This window comes from Phoca vitulina, unplaced genomic scaffold (assembly GCF_004348235.1).
Source record: "Phoca vitulina isolate PV1807 unplaced genomic scaffold, GSC_HSeal_1.0 scaffold19, whole genome shotgun sequence".
In the NCBI taxonomy this organism is placed as follows: domain Eukaryota; kingdom Metazoa; phylum Chordata; class Mammalia; order Carnivora; family Phocidae; genus Phoca; species Phoca vitulina.
The window spans coordinates 23,773,417-23,794,875 of NW_022589722.1; the positions used below are offsets into that span (position 1 = coordinate 23,773,417).

Consider the following 21,459-nt stretch of genomic DNA (forward strand, 5'->3'; position numbering starts at 1 on the left):
GGTCCAACCACTTTGAAAAACAGTTTTCTTCTAAAGTGAAATACCATAGGATCCAACACCCTACTCTTAGATCTTTACCCAAGAGCAATGAAACACACATCCACATGAGCCTTTATGCTTGAATGTCTGTCGTAGCTTTGTTTTAATAACCCTAAACTGGAAGCAGCCATAATGTCCATCAGTTTGTGAAAAGATAAGCAACTGTGGTATCCATATAAGAGACTACTGCTCGGTCGTGAGAAGGATAAATTACTGATGTACGCATCAACAGCAGTGAATTTCAATAGCCTGATACTATGTGAAAAAAGTCAGACACAAAAGACCACATACTCTGTGATTCCATTTGTATGAAATTTCAGAAATGACAAAATAGAATAATAGGAAGCAGATCGGTAGTTGCCAGAGCCTCGGGCAGGGCAGGGAGGTCGGAGGCAAGGGGCACAAGGGATCTTTTTGGGATCATGGAAATGACCTATATTGTGACATGGTTGGTTACATAATTGTCAAGACCCATTGACCTGTGTGCTTTAAGTCAGTGAGTTTTATCGTATGCAAATGACACTTGATAAAGCTGATTTTTAAAAATCGAATCAGAAAGCTGTTAGTAGGGGGCGCTTAGTCTACTTACGTCCAATGCCACCTCCTGTGAGCTGCCGTCCACGCGGCAAAGGGATCTTTAAAAAACGTTAATCAGATTACATCACTCTTTATTTAAACACTGTGATGGATTCTCTTTCCTCTTTGAATGAATTCCAGAGGATTACTGTCCCTCGATCCTGCTCACTGACCCCAACACTTGCAGGGATAGGAGCCATAGTGCCAACGGAAACCCAGGCACTGGGTATCTACACACAGGAAGTTGTAGATCAAGCCAACCGACTGCTACTAAAACAAGTTCTATCCTACCTTGTCAGGCAGACCTTCGTGAAAAGCTGGAAGGCCAGGTTCAAATTGAGAATTCTGGGAGTCCTTTGAGTTCTGTGCTGGAAGGTGATGGCGTGGAGAGACAGACGCTAAGCTACGGGCTCCCCGCCCCTTGCCTTTCCACCCTGGCTCCATCCGAACCTGTGAGGACACCGGCTAGGCCTCTGGAGAAATTTGTGTCTGTGACCCCCTGGGGGCATGGAACCGGGGAAACTGTATTCTTCTGTATCTCCAGGTTTCTCCAGGAATTGTACTTTGTTCTGTATGATGTGTGTATGCGTGATGTGTGCATGTGTGGACATGTTTGTACACGCATGCCTCTGTGTTTATACCCGCGTGTGTTTGCACACCGCGAGTGTGCCCGTGTGTATGCATGCCTGCATGTTTATGTGTGTATTTCAACAGCAGGGGGAGCTCGTTGAGGGCAGCAACTGTGCCAGATTCCGGTCTGTATCCTTTATACCTCTGCAGAGTGGATGCTAAATGAATGCTTGTGGAATGAATAGATGAAAGAATGGCGGCCGGTCTAGCACAGTTACTGTGTTTTGGAGTCATCCAGATTTGAGGTCAAAATCTGACCTTACGCACTAAGTCACTTTGCTTCAGGCTCCTGATCCCGTAGAGACTCAGTTTCCTCATCTCCAGACCAGGGATAAAAATAGGACCTATTTTATCAGGGTAGGTGTGAGGATTAAGTGGCAAGAACCGGAGCCGACATGTACTGAGCTGGACTTTGGGCCAGGCACTGTTCCAAGATTTTGCAAGGGCTGACTCATATACTCCTGCAATTTTATGGTGGAGGGATGGTGAAACCATAAACTCAGTGCATCTCGGTGCCTATTTCTGATCAGTGGAGAGGAGGTTCAGGGTCCTTAGCCTCTGGGGGCATCTTCTCACGAGTCCTGCTCAGATTCGGACCGACGGGCCCTTCTGGGGAGGACAGTGGGATCCAGCACGCAGGGCTCCTCCGGGGCTAGCTCACAATTTGACCCTCTAGTGGGGTTGTTCCTTCTACTGCGGCTCAGGACATTTCTCCTCTAGGTGGCGCTGCAGAGCGAGAACCGGGATGTTGAGTTGCGGCGCCCCCTGGTGGTCTGTTTCCGTCAACACATTGATTAAGTGCAAAGCCGTTTCCATAGACAAGTGCGGCAAGAATGGGTTAGAGGAATGTGGGGGAAAATTAGAATCTAATGTGATCAGTTTTAAGACACAGAGGAGCAAAGTGCACATGGGGAGATAGATCAGGAGGGGTCCAATCCATACCAAGAAAATTATCCTCAATAACAACAACATTAACATTTGTAATTTACTGACCACCTTCCTCGTGTGGGTGTCGTACTAAGCACTTGGCATTCATCATCCTATTTAACCTGCCTCCAGAAATTATGCATCCCAAGGACAATTACTTTTATCTGGAGCCGGGCACACGCTGGATGTCTGGCATGTAGTAGGTCCTCGTTACATTTTAAAACAACGAGCAATGCATTAATCCTAGGAAGCAAATATTATCATCTCCACTTAGAAAAATGAACAAGAAAAATGAACTTCGGTCAGCCACATGCCAGAGCCAGGGCATCTGAGTTCCGCACCCAGCTCTGCTGCAAGCCGGGGCGCCAAAGAGAAGGCAGAGCCTTCTGCCTTCAGGGAGCTTGCTGTCCGATTGGCTTCATCCACACCCTCTGTCTCCAAATACCACTCCCTGGGGATTGCCAGGGGTGGCTATTTATAGCTCAGGGAGGAGGTCCAGTGAAGCTCCCCTCATAAATTACAAGGAGAGACACATGTGGGTCAAGATTGGGGAATTCAGTGCGTGAGGGATCCCCAGGAATCTTGCTCAGCCTAATCTGGGATTTTCCTCTTCTTCCCTAGGAGAGCTGATGACTCAGGCAGCAGGCATTTGCTGAGCTCCCCTAAGGAGCTCCTGGGGCATCATCTCCTGGTCCTGCCTCTTCCCCAGCCCCCGTCTGCCACTGTGCCCTATTTCCCGAGGCTGGAGCTCTCGGAACCACCAGCTCCTTGGAGGCCGTGTTCCTCATCTCTAAACCAAGGGCCGCGCTTTAGCTTGGATACGCCGGCACCCGAATCAGGGTCGAAGAGTGCTGTGCATGTTGTGAGTTTTAGAGCCAGGCCTCAATCCCATCCAGTCCTCTGGGAATTCCTCGGGTGCGGCCTGAGCATATGGAACCCTGCCTTGGAGATGTGGCTATGAACAGACATATGAACTGCATTCCGTAATGCAGCAATGCCCCTTCTCGGAGCAGCCCCTGCCTTTTGTTGTTGACTTCTTGCACCTGCTTTCTTTCAGCATTCCATCCTCCTTGTCACTGTCAAACTGTCACTTAACTGTCATTTGCTTCCAACCCCTCCCCCGCCCCCCAGCGATTTTCCTCCAGATTCGAATCTCCGGGTTGTTAGATTTGGGTATGCTCTCAAAGTAACCTGGGGAAGGGAAGGCCAGAGGTGCTTTCTTCTAGGAATAAAATATCTGAGCTCCAGTGCCTGGGCAGGGAAGCTACCCATCCCACTGTTCAATGACTCTTGTTTACTCCCAGGCTGTGGCCAGTGGAGGTTATCAGATCAGCTCTTGATACACCAGAGGTCACTCCAGGCATTTCTTTGTACCTCCCCAGAAAGGCTCGATAAACACTGGCTTAATGAAATGTGTGAAGAGCTTGGCTCCTCTTCCTGGCTAGTCTTCTGCCTCATTCTCCACCCCTGCAGCAGCAGCAGGACGGGTGCCCACTGCTGACAGAGTGTCTGGTCTCAAATTACACCGTATCAGAGCTCGGACATAAAATTAGCAGCAGTGTTCTGTATGAGGAGCTAGAGAAATACCCATATTCAGCAGAATCACGGGCAGGGAGGGAAGAGCTGGCCCCCCACAGGCCCTGGGGCCCTTCCCTGGACAATCTTCCCATCCCCGCAGCCCTCCCCCCCACTGCGGAGGCGGCGATGGCTGCCCGGTGGCTGAGTCAGGGCCACACACAGGAGGCTTCTTGGGGGGTGGGGGAGAGGGGGTGGGGGATGGGAAGGCAAGACCTTGAGAAATCTGGGAAGGTGAACTTAAGGGCTTGTCATCCCTGAAACACACACACACACACACACACACACTGAAAACTATGAACAAGAATAAGAAATTCCCATGTGTCTAGGCACTTCTCATACATTTTTCTCATTAATTCCCAATACCACCCATTCAGTAAGACTGTTTTACGATGGGTAAAGAAAGGATCAAAAAGGACATACTGGTTGCCCGAGTTCATATGTTATAAATGCATTCTTGTTCACGCTCATGATGTGCCCACTTAGATCCCAGCGCATAAACCTGGCCTCTCATACTCACAGTCTCACTGCTGTGCACTATGCTGCGTGCTCTCGCGTGGACGCAACCTAAACACACTCACACGTCCCTACACAGAGTTGTATGTGTTTATATCCACATTTATGTGCAACTATATGTGTTGCCAACCATACACATACGATGATACACACAATCACATGACAGTGCTGTGTCACACTTCCTGGCTCAAATTGTCACTTCCTGTCTTTCCTGACCAACTCTAGGGCTGCACTGACCTCGGCCATGGCTGGGTGCTTGCAGCTCTTGGTGCTTACAGACACCTGCCATGTCTGTCACTTCACCCTGTCCTTTGACTCTGCATTTAATTGCTTTACACTGTAGACCAGGAGCCCTGAGACACCAGTGACTGGGTTGGAGTCATTAGTTATATTATCTCTAGTTCCCCGGGTGTGAATTCTTCCGTATGTTGAGTCTGTAAGCTGTCTTTCAGAGTGTAGGTGTTCTTTACACAATTTTTAACTTCGATTTGTGAACTCACAGGGCAGTTTTGTTGCTGCTCCTATAGACTCATGGTTTCCAAACTGTTTTGATGTAATGCCTCAGCTTGGGATTTCCACACTGTGTGGGTAGCTTGGATCTGGGCTTCGGGCTAGTGCATGTTTCAGGCTTGAGACTCTGATCTGGTGAACATACCCTTTGTTCTACCCCTGGCCTGGGAGAGTATCTCCATTCCTGCCGTGACCCCTGGCTGATAGCTGAGAAAGGCTGGTCTTCTAATCAGTTCTGACACCTGGCTTCACACTGGGAACTCAGATTTGACTTCTTGGCAACAGCACAGGACACGTAGCCCAGGCCTAGTCCCAGATTAGGCATTAAAAATCTCAGCCCCAATAACCCATCTCCACCCTTAGTTCTCCCATGGAGTGTGAGGCACCAGCCCCTCTCTCTGGTCTAGGTTCTCCCTCTCTTAGAACCTGAATATTATACTTTCTTGCTTGTGAGCTAGGCTCTGTATGTTTAAAGTACTAAAGAATGTATTATCCAGCCTTTTTCGTATGTCTGGAGTAGGATGGGGAATTCCAGCTTGTGTTCACCCTGCCATCTTATCTCTGTCTTCCAAATGCCTTGCTCAGTAAATAGTCACTGATTGTCTCTCTATTTTTCTCCTTTCGTGTCCTCTCCTCTGTCTTTCTCCAACTGTGCTTGCCTCCCAAGGAGTACATAAAGGATCTTGGTTTCAGAAGAGGCCTTGGCCTGCTGAAGAGAGGGAGATCCTCACTGAGTCAGGAATGTGGAGCTGGGCCCAGAGCATGCTCCCTCCTGGGGGCTCTGGCTTCACCCTGAACTCTATTTGGGGCAGCGGGTGCCATGGGGTGGCTGGCTGGAGCAGGGATGAGGTTCAGAGGAAGGGCTTGAGGTTGCCAATCGCCCTCCATTCTTATAGCCAGATAGCCCTCGGGATCCTGAGAATGCTCCTGTCCCCAGTCCCTTCATCTGGGAGGTAACAAAGGGACTGTGGTAGGAGACCCTGGCTCTGGCCTCCATGCAGCTGGCTCTGTCCCCCTAGACCCTTGTCCCAGTCCTAGGGGCACTGCTATGGCATGGGTTTGGGACAAATGGAGTCAGAAGGCCCCATTCTGTGATGCCCATGGATGGCAAAGCATGGCTGTTTCTCATCTCTACTCTCTCTCTGTTGTTCTTCTGCTTTGCATCTGCAATGCATGAGTGAGCGCTGAGTGTGGATGAGAGTGTGTGAGTGTGTGTGTGATGGGTTGGGGGTTAGTGGGTGTGGCTGTGGACTTCTCAGAGAGCTCCCTTCAGAATCCAGTAGCCATACCGGTGAGAGGACCCATGGAATCACCAGCCAGAAGCGTCCCCTGAATACTGGAGGTAGGCAGGACCAGGAGTTTGCACTTTCTCCTTAAGTGCAAGGCGAAGCAGTTGAAGAGTTTAAGCAGGAGAAGGAATGATCAGGTTTGTAACATAAAGTTCACTGTGGTTGGCAGATCCAGCAAGGACCGGCTGGCTGTGCCAGGCCTGGGGATCTAGGGATGAGGAGAGTTTAGCCCAGAGCTGCTGGGGAAGGGGAAGACAGAAGCATAAACCGACATTCACACTCTATACGACAGAGGCAACTGAGTGCTAATTCTGTTGGGGAAACCAGGGAGGCTTCCCGGAGGAGGTGGCATTTGCCCAGAGCCTGAGGGATGACAGGCAAGGTGGAAGCCAGCACTCCAGGCCTAGGGAATAGTTTGGGCAAAGGCTTGGCAGTGAGAGTGAGAGGGTTGGGCGTGATGAGCCAGAGGAAGAGAAGAGACTCTCCAAGTTCACGAGGCCCCTTGGTGGCTGAGCCAGCACAGGGACCCTGTCTCTGATGGAATGGAGCTCTCTGATGCCCAATGGCAGCCCAGCTCCAAGAAAGTACATCGAGGAAGTCCTCAAAGCCCCCAAGTCAGTGGATTCCTGCAAACCCAGCATGCAAGGGTGGGCACTTCCCCAATTGCAGTGCAGCTGGGAGGTGGGAAAGAGGAAGTGTGGGCCCAGGGCTAGACCTAGAGAGCCCAGAGGAGGAGCCTCTTCTAAATGAGAGAGGCAGGGGTGGGGCCTCCCCAGGGGTGGCTCTTGGGAACTCCTGGGACCACAGCAGAGACGCAGGGTGGCTAGAGGTGAGTGAGAGGTGAACTTGGCCTCGGGGCCTGGCCAGGTGAGACTCTTGCCATCCTCTCCCCGGGAGCACTGACGACCATGGCTTTGGCCCAGCAGCTGCGGGCCGAGAGGTGAGTGTGGGGGCAGTGCCCTCCCTGGGCCTCCTCCCTGTTCCCAGAGGGCCTTGGGAGACAGAGGCCCACCCTCCTGCAGCCCCTTATCGAGGTCACAAAAGCTAAGAGGCTGGAGCTGAGTCAGAACCCGAATGCTCAGAAATGCTGATTCTCAGAAGTGTTTCAAGGAAGGCTCCAGTCGTGGCTCACTTCCCTCAGGCACAGATGAAGGCATGGGGGCTCAGAGAGGGCAAGTGATTTTCCCAGGGTCACACAGGAGTGGGTGTAGAGTCTGCACAGGTGTCCTGGGTCCCAGGCTAGAAGATGGCTTTCCATCTTCTGTTCAAACAGAATCACAGGATCTGGCTTCTTCCTCTTTATCTGGGGCCTGGCTCAAATGTCAAAAGTCTTCCCTCACAGTCCCTACATTGCTCTCTGACGGCTCACCCTGTTTCCCTTTTCTGCAGAGTCCTTAGCCCACTTGCATAATATTCTATGTTGGCTTGTTTGTTTTCTGTATCACTGGCTCTCCCATCAGCAGGCCCCATGAGGGTATTTGTTCCTCCATCACTGCTATATCCTCAGTACGTAGAACAACACCAGCATGGACTAAATGCTCTGGAAATGCTGCCGGATGAGTGAATCGGTGAATGGATCTTTGAACTGGACAATGTCCTTGGATCCTTCTAGTCCAATCCTGTCGTGGTGCTGATGAGAAAAATGAGGACCAGGGAGGATAAAGTACTTCCTCAGGGTCACCTGGAGCACAGCCTCACCAGGGCCTATCTCTCAGCAAGACTGCGCCCTGAGCTGTAGGGGACCTGAGGACACAGGGCTTGGCTCCTGCCCTGGGTTGGAAGAGCCGGTGACATCAGGAAGAGAGCGTGCCCACTGTGAGATGGGTCAGGCTGGTTTAGGTCAAAGTGGGCAGCAAAGGGTCCACGGTGGAGTCTGGGGGCTGGAGGTGGAATTGCCAAAGGCTGAAGGTCGGTGGGGGGGGGGTGGTCAAGAAGGGCCTTGGTGAGCCGGAGGGCGGTGCGGGGGCTGGGGCAGCCCCACCTGGCTCCCCACAGGCTCTCAGAGGACACTGAGCCGAACGCACAAACACACAGAAGTGGCTGCCGTGTGAGGCCCATGGCACTTCCTGTTTGTCAGGGAATGTCAGAAGGCTGGACGCCCACCAAAGCCACCCCCTGTCCCTGACGGTGTGCTCTGTCCTTCCCACTCCCTGCTTCTTCTCAGCCACCCTTTTGCCCCTTGGAGGGGGAGGAATGGGTGCCCTCCTGCCTCCCTTCATGGGGCCATGGAGCCAGGTCTTGGGGTCGCTGGCCTCCCTGCCCCTCAGGTGCCCTGGATGTGCTCTGCTTGAAGCCAGAGCGGAGGACGGAAAATGGGGGTGAGGGTCCAGCAGGACTTTCTAAGACCCCAGACCCCAGACGTCCAAAGTTCGAAAGGACTGCCTTGGGGTAGTGAGTTTGGTTCCAACAAACATGTTTTGAGCACCTGCTGTCTGCAGGAGCCACGAAACCTGACCTAGCTGCCACCTGAGGGCCTTTCCAGGCCTCGGTCAGCCCCTCTCATCCAGGCTCCACGGTGGACTTGGCATGAGTAACATGGGCGCGTATGAACCCCGAGCAGCCCGGCCCCAGAAGGCCCTGAGTTGACTTCAGCTCTGAGGGGTCCTGGCTGAGATCTCCAGGGGAGTGGCTCTTTGGGGGGGATTTCCAGTCGGGTTTGCTGCACCCCTGCCTCCGCCCTGGTGTAGCAGCTTCCTGCGTCAGCCCCCAGCAGGCAGCCAGGCCATTCCCATGCTGACCACCAGAGGACTTGCTAAGACACGTGGGGTGGCCCCGCATGGAGCACCTACTATGTGTCTGGTGCTGTTCTGGGCCCTGGGGCTGCAGCAGTGGGCAGAGTCCCTGCTTTTGTGGGGAATCTGGGGCTGGACTTGTTATGGATGAGACCTCCTGACCCATGCCATCCCAGTGAAAGGCTCCCTCGCCCAGCACCCCTTTGTGATGGGCCCTGCCAGTGTCTCACGTTACTTTCCACCTCTCGTTCTGTGTTCTGGCTGCGCTCAGACAGCCCCCGCCCCGAAGTTCCTTGCACTTGTCCCCTCTGGCATGGCTAGAGCCTTTGCACTCAGTTTCCCTTGCCTGTCGTCCTGTGGCCAACTCGTCTTTGCTTCTCCTGCTGACCCGGCCCCCCTTCTTCCAGGAAGCCCTCCCTGACCACCCTCCGTCTGAGTGAGCCGTGAACCTCGGACATGCATAGCACCCTGCTTTTCTCTCTGATGGATGTAAGCCCCATCTTCGAAGTGCCTGCTTGCCAAACTCTCTTGCCCACTGCACTACTAGTCCTCGGTGGGGTGGCGGTGGGGGTGGGGGGGGTGGATTATAATAATGGCCAGGCTCTAGGATGGCTCAAAACACCATGTGCTTTTCCTTCACAGCCTCCCTGACCATTGAAACGATGTTGTTATTTGTTTAGTGTCAAACTCCTTCACTCAGCCATGAGACCCAGGAGGGCAGAGGCCATGTCCAAATGTGCTTAGAACAATATGTGAGCTACGCTAGGTGCTATCAAGGGTTTGCTATTATTATTATTATTACTATTATTATTATTATTACCACCTCAGGTGGGGGAACTGAGGTGGGGGGGCTGGGATTTGTCTATGTGTGTGCAGTGAGCTGTTGGGGCAGCAAACTAGGAGCAGTGTGGCGGTGTTTGGGAACGAAATTCTGCTTAGGCTCAGATCCTAGCTTCTTGATTTACTTGGGCAGGTTCTGTAACCGCCCTGTGCCTCAGTTTCCCTGTCTGTAAAAAGGTACCAGAAGAGCATCTGGCGCATAGCGCACACTCAGGGAACTGTTAAGTGTAGTTATGACCCAACCTGGCCGAGTCCCTGCCCAGGGCCATTTCTATGCTCTGGTTCCTTCCTTCCTGTCCTCCCCCGCCCCCATCCTATTGCAGATGAAATAACCATGAGATGCACAGCCCCTGGGGAGAAAGTGGAGGAGGAAGCTTCTCCCAAGGGTGTTGCCATGGGGCCATGTGTGGAAAGTGAGTGGGGAGGCTGCCAGTGGCCACTAAGTTGCTCGGGAAGTGGTGGGGATTTCCTCTGCTTATCCATTGCCACCCTGAGTCCCCCCCCCCCCCCCGCAGTGGCAGCTGCCAGTGTCCTGAGGTAGCCGGAGGTCCCACGCAGTCCAGGCCATGTGGGGACCCGCAAAAGCTGGGACTGGGTGTGCAGACTGGGAAACCGATCTCCCCGAGGGCCTGGCCAGCTTGCGGATGTGGCAGCCCCGCCCCCACTCCCACCCTGTCTCCCAGTTGCTCAGGACTCGGCGACCCCTGGCTACTCTTTCTCTGTCCCCTTGGCTGTCTGTTTTCTCGTCCTCCACCTGTCCCTCTCAGCCCCCTCTGCTCACAGATCGCTCTTCCGGGGGGGGCGGTCTTTACCACCGGTCACGGGCACATGGTACCTCCCCGACTGCAGCAGAGATCCACCCCCACCCCCATCCCCAACCGCCCCCACTGAGCGCCAGAGTCACAAGAGTTCTTGCCAGACCTCGACCTGGGGGCCCAAGGGACTCACATTAGCGTGCTCGAAACTCAGTCCGTCAGCACTGCTCCACTCCCACCCATCCTGGGCAGGAGATGGGTGACATGTAGGTGTCACTCTTGACACTGCTCTTTCTCTCACCTCCAAATCCAAACAGTCCCCACACCCTGCTGGCCACTGGTCAGGAATGACTCACAGATTGGCGGCATGTCTGCTGGAAATGTGTAAGTCTGCAGGGCACCGAGGAACTCGTGGGAGCTTAAACAAACAGGGACTTATTTGTTCACATGACAAGAAGTCCAGAGGCAGGCCACAGCTGCTGCTGCAGTTCAGTGACCTCAGGACCAGAATCCCAGAGATTCCTTTGGTCTTCCTCCTGTCTTTGCCTCATGGAGGCAATGTGGCTGCTGTGGGTCCAGACGGCACCCCTGCTTCCAAGGTAGGCAGAAGGCAGAAGGTGAGGAAACCCATGCTGGCCTGCCCCTCCCTCTGGATCAGGAAAGCAAACACTCCTGGAAAGGTCCCAGTGCAGATTTCCTCTTAGGTCTCATTGGTCAGAACTGATCACATGGCTGGTCCTAGCTGCAGGGGAGGCTGGGAAAAGGAATGAGATTATTAGGTTTGGTTCAGACCAATCATGGCCTATCACCTTGAGGCTAGGCACATTGCCACCCTAAAAAAAAATGGAGCTTGATTAGCAGGAAGAAGCAGAGGACACGACAATGAAACAGTGTCCACCAAGGGTTGCGTCTCTGTGTCTGGCTCGGCCCCCACCATCTCTCAGCTGTACCACTCCGGGGCCTCAAAGTGCTGATCTGTCCCTTCCGTCTCTGTCCTCCCTTTCCTCTGCACACAGCTGCCTGAGTTGGCCTCCATAGGCCGGGATTGTACTGTTTTTACTCTCTTCTGAAGCCTTGTATGGCTCCCTGTTGCCTACGGGAGTTACTTAGCTCAGCACTGGAGCCCCTCCTCAACCTGGCCTCACCTGCCTATTCAGTCTCCGATCACAGCTAACTCCAGTCACACTAGACCCAAGCCCACTCCTCACGCCTTGAAACCTTAGCATATGCTGTTCCCACTGCCTGGAAGACCCTCCCCCAACCCCCTGGGCCTACTTGGTGGATTCCCCTTTGACCTTCTGTTTGACCTTCTAGACCCAGTTCAAACACCACATCCTCCTCTGTGAGGACTTTCCCAGCCTGGGCATGATGAACTATTCTCTCTGTGGGACATGCGTTGACTTTGTTCCTCCCTGCATGATCCAGGGCCTCGCCCAGGGTCTGACATGATGGACGTTACTTGATGCGCTGCTCCTGGATGAATAACGCAGCCACAGAGTGATTCGCTTGCCCGTAATATGGCTGCTGATGTACGGCCCCTTCTCCAACTGTCCGGTCTGTGCCCTGGCCTGGCTCCGGAAGCGGTGTTGACCGAGGAATGCCGGACACACTCTTGGTTCACTTCTGCCCACTTCGGCCCAGAGAGCCCATCAGGTGGTAACCAGGCTCCTTTCCCTCCCGTCTCCCTCAGCGACTTTGAGCAGCTTCCCGACAACATTGCGGTCTCCGCCAACATCGCGGACATCGAGGAGAAGAGGGGCTTCACCAGCTATTTTGTAAGACAGCCCCCCGACCTTCAGCTTCTGACCTCCAAACCTCCAACTCTCTCATCCCCTTAACTTCTCGACAGGGCGATTTCGTAGTAAATATCTTGAGACATTTTTGACGACTCCAGCTTGGGGCCGGGGGTGCTGCTGGCCTCTGGGGGACGGAGCCCAGGGAGGCTGCTCGGCACCGACCATCGCACAGGGCAGCCCCCCCAAAGAAGTCGCTGGCCCCCCACAGAATAGCGAGGTTGAGAAACACTGCTCTAGTTCTAGGACCTTCAAACCCCCACCCTCCTCTGCCCCCGGCCTCCCTACACCCTGGCCTGTGTCCTCCCTAGGTTTTTGTCATCGAGGTGAAGACTAAAGGGGGATCCAAGTACCTCATCTACCGCCGCTACCGCCAGTTCTATGCCTTGCAGAGCAAGCTGGAGGAGCGGTTTGGGCCGGAGAACAAGACCAGCCCGTTCACCTGCAACCTGCCCGTGCTCCCAGGTAGGCGGCCGTCCCAGTCCCGCAGCCCGGGGAGCCGGGCGTCCTGCCACACGACAGAGCTGCGGCCACCCTGTTGCAGCCATCCATCCCCCGTGCATTGCGTGGACTCACCTTCAGCGCCCCCTGCAGCCCTGTCTGAGAGCGGCCTTCTGACTGCCACCCAGCTCCCACAGTTCCCCGGGGCTCCCCCTCCTACCCTCCTCCGCTGGGACACTGTGGGCACCCCATCTTTGCTTCCGGGCAGTCCGCTCACCCCTTGCCTCCTGGCCTCTCTCCCCAGCTCAGTCCACACATGCCCCTCGGATAGGCCCAAATCTCTAGCTGCTCGGTGCCTGCCCTCTGGAGCCCTGCAAGAGTGTTGGGGTGCCGGGTCCGTGGGGTGGTCTCGGGGTGCCCCCCACACCCTGCAGGCCGCATACAAGCACCCTTCCCACAAACAGCAGAGACACTTCCTGACTTTCCTTCTTCAGCCTCCACACTCTGCCTCCTTCTTGCTCTTGCTTTCTCTCTGTCCCGGCAGAGCTCCCGGAGGAGCTGAAGCTGTCTCCCAGGGGCTCCTGGCTTCTCTTCTCCTTTGGAGCCACTTCCACTCGCACCTGCCCCTTCCCTGTCTCTGGGCTGCAGGGGAAGGGGGACTGTCCTGTTCTGAGCCCGCCTCCCCGCCAGGCTCCAGGGAGCTTTGCCCTTCCCTCCTCGGCAGCTTTCCCCAGAAAACTTGTGGTCCCCTTACACACTTGCCTTTTCCTTATTTTGGACTCTGCCAGGCTCTCCCACAACCTCAGTTCTCCTGTCTTTAGACAAGCCTGTGCCACGAGGAGGCTTTCCGGCCATAAGCCCCCTTGACCCCCGAAGGCCCTCAAAATCTCCTTTCTTTCAGGAGTCACTCACTGTCCCCCTTTTCCCCTCCCCTCCCCTGCTCATCCACCAGCTTGGTTTCTGCTCTCACTGCCCCACTGAATTCCCCTTGGGACAGTGGCCCGTGACCTGTTAAGTCGGACTTCTGTGGGCATATCCCGGCCTCACTTTCACTGTCCTGCTTCCTCCTCTGGGAAGCTCTCCCTGACCTCCTCCCAGGTCTCTTTCTACCTCACCAGCTGCTCCTCCAGCTCCTTACAGAATCTACCCTCTCTGATGCTTCTGGGAAGGTTCTTAGGCGTTCTCTGCAGCCCCATCCCCTGCTTTCTTCTCCCTCCCAGCACCCTCCCTGCAACCAGGTAATCTGACCTCTGATTAACTGCTCTCTTGTTGCTGCTAAGTCCCAAAGGCCTCTCTACCCCAGACCTCAGATGCTGCCCTCCTGCTGGACACCAGCCCTTGCCCAGCTCACAGGCAACAGAGCCAGACGTTTGTTTGCCTTCTGCTGGGGGTTCTCGGGGGATGGTTCTACCAGGGCCCCCCCGCCTAAGGCCCCTGGAGAGGACATTTGTCTTGGGTCAGCCATCATCTGTTTCCCTTTCTCCCTAAACACGCTGCCTTGCTTTTGAGGAATGATTCACTCATCTACTCTACAAATATTGATTGGTAGGGGGCACTATTCTAGACCTTGGGGGGCATATTAGAAGTACCTTGAGATTTAGAGAATTCTGATGCCCAAGTCCCACCCCCAGAGATTCTGATTTAATAATTCTGGGGCAAGTCCTACATAATGAGATTTTTAAATGCTCCCTGGGTGACTTAAATGTGCAGCTGGGGTTGAGGACCCCCATCCTAGGTGATGGGACTCAGCTGTGGGCAAAGCAAAGCTCCTCCTCTCTTGGAGCCAAGAATCGTGAGTGTGTGTGTGAGTGTGTGTGTGTGTGCATGCGCACGTGTAGGAACAGGCAATAAATAAGTAAAACAAAGAAAATATCAGCTGGCGACAGTAAGCCCAGAGAATGCAAGCTGAAAGGTGGGGTGGCCCCTTCAGCACGGCTGAGCCAGTGGGGAGGATTCCTGGCCTGGGTGGGTGGCTTAGAGCCCAGAGACCGTAGTCTTGGGCCAGGCTCCCAGGACAGCTCTTTGCATTTCCACAGCCAAAGTCTACATGGGTGTGAAACAAGAGATCGCGGAGATGCGGATACCCGCCCTCAATGCCTACATGAAGGTAGCGGTGGGTCACCTTGGCACCTGGGAGGGCCCCTGGGAAGGTAGCATCCCTGAATGTGGCCTGGGAGCTGGCTCTCCTGCTCCGATGGGCCCCATCTTCAAACCTTAATCTTCTCCCCTGGGGAGAGAAACAGGATGTGTTCTGAGGGCTCCATGCAGAGAGGCAGAAGCAATGGAGAAGGTACAAGGAACCACACTTTGAATTGACAACTCTGGTGTCTGCCAGGTGTTCTGATACCGAGGTGAATAGGATACAGTATCTGCCCTCAAGGTACCTGCTGCCCAGTGGGGAGAAGGACAGGTGGGTCACGAAATCAAAACTGTGGCCTATGTAACAGAGGCGTGATGTGCCAGGTCCTCAGCTCTCTCACAGAGTGCCTTTGTACAAACTAGAGAAAGGCCCTTGGGTATTTCGCAACCTGTAAACTGTCTGCATCCCTAGGAGATGAGAGCACAGAGACAGAAGCACCTTGAAGGCAGAAACCAGCTGGTCAAGAAAGGCCCTCTACCAATCAGGACTGTGCAAGAAAGGGACAGTGTTCCTCATGAGGTAGTGAGCACCCCGTCACTAGAGGCATCCAAGCCATGGCTTGATGGCAACCTTAGGAAACTGGAGAGGGAAGCCCTCCTCATAGCACAGAGGTACCCTCCCAGCCAGCGAGGGCTCCCCCTCCTCTTCTACTCTCATGGCTGAAGGGCACAGAGCTAGGAGTCTTCAGTCTTTGCTCTGACATTGACTGTTCGGGTGATTTGGGGCGAGTGGCTCATCCTTTCTAGGCCTTGGTTTCCTCACCTGTGAAATACGGCCGTCCCTTCAGCTCGCTGGTCTCATGGGAGGGGAGTGATGTTGGGAGCTTCCAGAATGTGAGAGATCATAACTCCTAGTGGAGTGAGCAGTGGGAGGTGGGAGGCAGGAGGAGAAGCCCCAGCCCTCTCCAGCGGCTGCAGGAATCCTGGGCTCTGAGCAGAGAAGAGGGACCATGGGAAGCCCCTGGGCCACAGCAATGGAGGCATCTCCCCTCAAGGGGGCGCTGTGACAGCTTCTCCTTCAGGGTGGCTGGAGGATCCTGTCTCCCCGTGCAGGGCTTGGAGAGGAGTGAGCTCTGGAGGGAGGGATGAGGCCGTGGAGCTGGGGCTCTTCCTCCCACACCTGGAGGAATCCCATCCTTTCTGTCTGATTTGGTTCCTCAAAGCCCAGGAGTCAATCGGTGCAGGAATCTCTGTTATGGGTAACCCCAGCCTATGCTTGAAAGGTTCAGGGACGGGGAGCTCACTACCACCCTTCCCTGCTCGTCCCCTGTTGGACAGCTATTAGAAAAATCTGATTCCCTGTAACGTCCACCCACCAGTCTCCTCACTGTCCTCATGGAGAATATGGGTCGTGTGATAACGACCCCTGCCTGGAACGATGTGGGGTGCTTTGACCGGCAGCCGGGAGGCTCTCGATATACATTTGTAGGATAAACTAATAGGCTTGGTTATTTCTCTCAATAACTTGTGAGTTAGATGCCATTCACCCTATTCACAAACGAGGAGGTGGAGCCACTCACTCCGTGTGGTAGAGCAGCTGGATAGGAGGGTTGGGGATTCGAACTCGCGGCTCTGTGTACCCACTGCGCTATGTTGTAACGAAAGCGACAGTGATAGCGATCTTTGCCAGCTCTGACGGTGCACCTGTTAGATTAGATGCCTGATGGTGTTCTAAGTGTCGTGCACACGTCACTCATTCAATCCTTACGCCATCCCACAAGGCACACGCTAGTATCATCCCCACTTTATTAATGAGCATACGGAGGCTCGCTTGCCCACGGTCACCCAGCTGGTGAGTGGGATTTGATCCCAGGCCCCAGCCTGGCTCAGTGTCTGTACCCTTAAACCCATCTCTGGGCTACCTCCCAGCCCTCCCCAGATGACAGCCATGTCCTTTCCGGGCTCTGCATTCCCAGTTCCTCTGGGATGGACCTCCAGGTCCCCCCCCCTTCCTGCTGCCTCCATGGGATTCTCCGAGGGGGTCCAGGTGCCTCTGGAGTACTCCCGGGGACCTGTGCGTTGTGCAGTTTGGGGGCAATGACTGCCAGGGTCTGGGTACTCTGCGTCCTCATGGAGAGCCTAGTGGTGGGTGTAACCAACATGAGATTGAGTGAGGGTCCCAAGTCCACTGCTTCCTAGCTCTGCCAACTGGGTCAGGTCCTTTGCTTCTCTGAGCCTCAGTTTCCCCAACTGTGTATGAGATCAAGTATCAGAAAGCACTTTTTAGGCTGTAATACCACCAACTGTTGTTGGTTTGGGTCATTTGAGGTATCCTTCCTCCCACTATTATCTGATATTTTATCTCAGGGCTGGGCCTTGGTGGCAGATGGCTCTGGGTGGCCCAGCACTGTCACTCGCTAGGCCAGGCGGCCTCGGGCAGGTCCCCTAACCTCTCTGGCACTAACTTTCAGGTTGTTGTGAGACGGAGCGAGGTCACCTGGTGTGGCACTCAATGTGGTGCCTGGACAGTCACCTCCACGTCATTTTACCTGCCATTACCATTATCATTGTGTCTGGAGGCCTTTAGGTTTTCTCCAAATGAACTGTCTTCAAGCCAGTTGGTCCCCTCCTGATCTTGAACCTGGGAGGAAAGCTTCTGAAACGTTACATGTCTTGTATGAAATGAAATATGTCGTTTCTGTGATCAGGCAGAGAAAGCGGTACTAGAAAGAGAGGGACCAGGGTGGGGGATGGGGATGGGGCAGAGGGGCTGGAATGTCCAGACCTTTCTGTTGACCACCCCCCTGTCCTGCCTCCTCTCCCAAACGCAGAGCCTCCTCAGCCTGCCCATCTGGGTGCTGATGGATGAGGACGTCCGGATCTTCTTCTACCAGTCGTCCTATGACTCGGAGCAGGTGCCCCAAGCACTGCGCCGGCTCCGGCCACGTACCCGGAAAATGTAAGTGACCGGCCGCTGCGCTCCCGCGGGCCAGGCCCTGGGCCCCTTACCAGGTGTTCCTAACTGGGCGCTCTGTCCCAGATGCCCCCACGGCCAAGGTACGTCTTTTCCCTGGAAGAAGAGAAAAACTAGACATCAGTTCTATCCCTGAACACCCCAGGATGTTCAGCTTGTTAGGTGAGCTTGGAAAATCGAGCACAGGGCCTGGAGGGATAGAAGGTGGGTACATTTTGATGTGTGTGACAGTGAGGACCAGAGGACAGGGGCTGGGCCACTGATGGGGAGAGTTGGGTGTCCCAGTCCCCAGTGGGGATGCCTCAGGACTCGGGGTGCCTGGAGAGAGTGGAGAGTGGGAGGGAAGGGAGGAGTTGCTCTCTCCACAGACATTCCCAGTGTATCTCCTGGGATGCCCGGTCCCCCGGTCATGCAGTTCCACGGGGCTGTCTGTGGCTTCTGGTATATCACACGGGCCCCCAGGGGACACTGCTTCTTCCTCACTGATTCCGAAGAGCCCACCACTCCCTTCCAGCTCCCTTCTAAGCAGAAAATAATCACAGAAAATCCAAGCCACTGTGATAGGGCTGGGCTTCCAGAGGCCAGGCCGTCGCTGCTAAGAATTCCAGGGACAGTGCTCCTGAGCCCCGGCCTCCCTCCCAGGGCCTCCCTCCTTCCTCAGGCTAGTATCTCTGAGTGTCCTCTCGGTGCCTGGCCGTCTCCCCGGGGCACGCAGGCAGGCCTCAATTCCAGCTGAGCCACGCGGCAGCCCTGTGCCCCGAGCCCTGGCACAGAGGGCCTCTCCAACCCATTTCCTTGGCTGAAAAATGAGAGGTTGGGTGTGGAAAGTAGAAGGAAGAACAGATGTGAAAGGGTTGACAAGTTAGGGTGCTGAGCAAATGTGTATCTTCCTCCCCACCTCCTTGCTGAGTCTCTGTTTCCTGGTCCACAAAGGGGATACAGTCCCTCCCCCATGGGCAGTGGGAACTGGTGCGTGCGTGTGTGTGTGTGTGTGTGTGTGTGTGTGTGTGATGGCCCAGAGAGCAACTGTAGCTGCATTTTTAACATCCACTCCCTTCCCTGCCTTTCCTGCCCCTGATGAGGGGCTGCTTTGGGGACAGAAGCAGGGAGCCAGGCCCTGAGGGAACCAGGAGGGCTGACGGGCCTTCCTTTTCTCTCTGCAGCAAGAGTGAGTCCCCACAAGGCGCCATCTTTGACCGCATGGCAGCTCCGCGAGCAGAGGTAACCTCCACTGGGCCAGGCCTCCCACCTCACCTCTGGGCTCCACCCTTCGCCACTGCACCCCTCCTCCTGGGCGCCCTCAGTGTGCCCACAAATGGCGCTGGGTGCTGCAGGTTGGAGGGGCCTCAGCCTCGGCCCTAAGGGCGCCCAACCCAGCTGATAGGAGGTGATATGGGGAGCACTCAGGCAGAGGGGAATGCAGCCATCCATCATCCGTTCAGCAAGTTTTCCTGGCCTCCTCCAGGCCAGCCCCACCCTGGTGACTGAAACGTCAGAGGTGACTCAAACCAGGCCCTGTCCTCAAGGAGGTCCCAGCTCCCTGGGGACACACATGTAGAAACAGTGTGGTCAGTGCCCTGGGCTTATGGGAGCACTGGAGCCCACACTGAGGCCTGGGGGGCTGAGGAAGGTGCTCGACCCAGGGAGTTTGGATCCTTGCCTCTCTGTGCTCATCCCACCAGGTCTGAAAGGAGCACCATTCTGGAGTCAGAGAGACCTGGGTTCTAATTCTGGCTCCTCCACTAACAAATGGAGTGGCCTCAGACAAGTCAGTCATGCTCCCTGAGCCAGTTTCCTCATCTGTTAACTGGGATGCTGAAGTATGCAAAGCAGTTTCATAGGAATTCAATGAATGCTCCCTTCCTCCTGCCCTACTCCACTCTTCTCCCAGGCCCTGTTTGACTTCACTGGCAACAGCAAACTGGAACTGAATTTCAAAGTTGGAGATGTGATCATCCTTCTCAGTCGGATCAATAAAGACTGGCTGGAGGTGAGGGTGGGGTGAAGATGGGGGTGAGGTTAAGGGTGAGGATGGGGGTGAGGATGGAGGTGAGGTTGGAGGTGAGGTTGGAGGTAAGTTTGGAGGTGAGGATGGGGGTGAGGTTGGAGGTAAGTTTGGAGGTGAGGATGGGGGTGAGGTTGGAGGTAAGTTTGGAGGTGAGGATGGGGGTGAAGATGGAAGTGAGGATGGGGGTGAAGTTGGAGGTGAGGTTGGAGGTGAGGATGGGGGTGAGGATGAAGGTGAGGTTGGAGGTGAGGATGAGGGTGAGGATGGGTGTGAAGTTGGAGGTGAGGATGGGGGTGAAGATGGAGGTGAGGTTAAAGCTGAGGATGGAGATAAGGTTGGAGGTGAGATTAGAGCTGAGGATGGCGATAAGATTGGAGGTATGCATGGGAATAAGGATGGGGTGAAGTTGGAGGTGAGGTTGGAGGTGAGGATGGTGATGAGGATGGGGGTGAAATTGGGGGTGAGGATGGAGGTGAGGTTAAAGCTGAGAATGGGGATAAGGTTGGAGGTGAGGTTAGAGTTGAGGATGGGGCTAAGGGTGGAGGTATGCATGGGAATGAGGATAAGGGTGAGGTTGGGGGTGAGGTTGGAGGTAAGTTGGAAGTGAGGTTGTTTTGGGTCTGGTTGTGGGGGAAATCAGAGGGGACAGAGTCAAGGAATGCCCCAGGAAGAGATGCCCTCTGAAGATAGTCCTGGAAATCAGAACAGCTGGGTGGAGGCAGCTGGGTGGGAGGCAGGTGTGTGACTGGAACAGAAGATTCTGGAGACCACACTTGCCTTTGGTTCTGATGCCAACAAACAGTTGCTTCAGGCAAGTCGGTTAATCTACTGAGTTTAATATCTTGGTCTATCACGGGGTTTCTCAGCCGCGGCACTGTTGACATTTGGGGCCAGATTGTTCTTGGTGTGGGGCCATCCTGTGCATCGTAAGGGGTTTAGCCGTATCCCTGGTCTCTGCTCACTAGACGCCAGTAGCGGTCCTGCAGTTGACAATCAAGTGTCTCCAGACATTTGGCTCTGGGGGACAAAATCACCCACAGCTGAGACTCACTGGTGTGTCATCTGGGCTGCCTTGCAGGCAGCGAGAAAAGATAGTGATGCAGACCTTGAGCTCTGGAGTCAGACTGTTGTGTCATTTCCTAGTTGTTTTTAACTAGCTTTGCATCCCTGGGAACTTTGCTCAACCCTGTGGTTTCCTTTTCCGTAAATGGAGATAGCTGTCGGGCAGTTTCTTCATCGCGGCCCTGGGAGGGCTGACCGAGGCGCAGCTGTTGGGGGCTTGGCCCATAGAGGGCCTAGATGCATCCATCTGGCTGGTGCCGGGGCTGCTGGGAAGGTGAAATGAGACTCTGGACACCAGGCTCTGTCTCGATCATTGCTTCGTCCCCACGTGTGGCATGCTTGGCCCCTACGGGGGCTCATATTGACTCGGTGAATGGAGATGGGAGGCCCTGGCCCTGGTTCCAGCTGTTTGGATTGGGTCCTGCTGTTCTTAAACAAGATTCCCTTTTGTCGAGGCTCCTGAGGCAGGAGGTGTCTAAAGGAGATGGTGGGACGGGCCCCAGGGGGGCGCCGGGGAGGGCAGGGTCCCTGGCGTCCAGGGGTTAGAGAGGCCCGAGGACCATGGGTTTCATGGACTTGGCAGCTTTGATTGTATCCCAGTCCTGGAGCCCTGTCTTGGGACCCTGTGGCTCTTACAGCTACTGGGTATTGTTGGGAAACTGTCCAGAAATAGGAAGTGCTTGTTACCTTCCTGTTTCCTGGAAAGTTCTCTA

At 54.6% G+C, this 21,459-nt stretch overlaps 1 protein-coding gene across 1 annotated transcript in view; it reads left to right on the forward strand.

The window, feature by feature from the left end:
* The first annotated feature begins 6,850 nt into the window (after nucleotides 1-6,850).
* The window catches only part of CSF2RB (colony stimulating factor 2 receptor subunit beta), a 74,876-nt gene continuing 60,267 nt past the window's right edge, over nucleotides 6,851-21,459 (forward strand). The window contains 7 exon segments of the mRNA XM_032416350.1: nucleotides 6,851-7,002; nucleotides 12,080-12,164; nucleotides 12,494-12,647; nucleotides 14,660-14,730; nucleotides 17,534-17,661; nucleotides 18,840-18,897; nucleotides 19,568-19,666. Of these exon segments, the coding sequence (XP_032272241.1) occupies nucleotides 6,971-7,002; nucleotides 12,080-12,164; nucleotides 12,494-12,647; nucleotides 14,660-14,730; nucleotides 17,534-17,661; nucleotides 18,840-18,897; nucleotides 19,568-19,666 (627 nt within the window). The 5' untranslated portion in view covers nucleotides 6,851-6,970.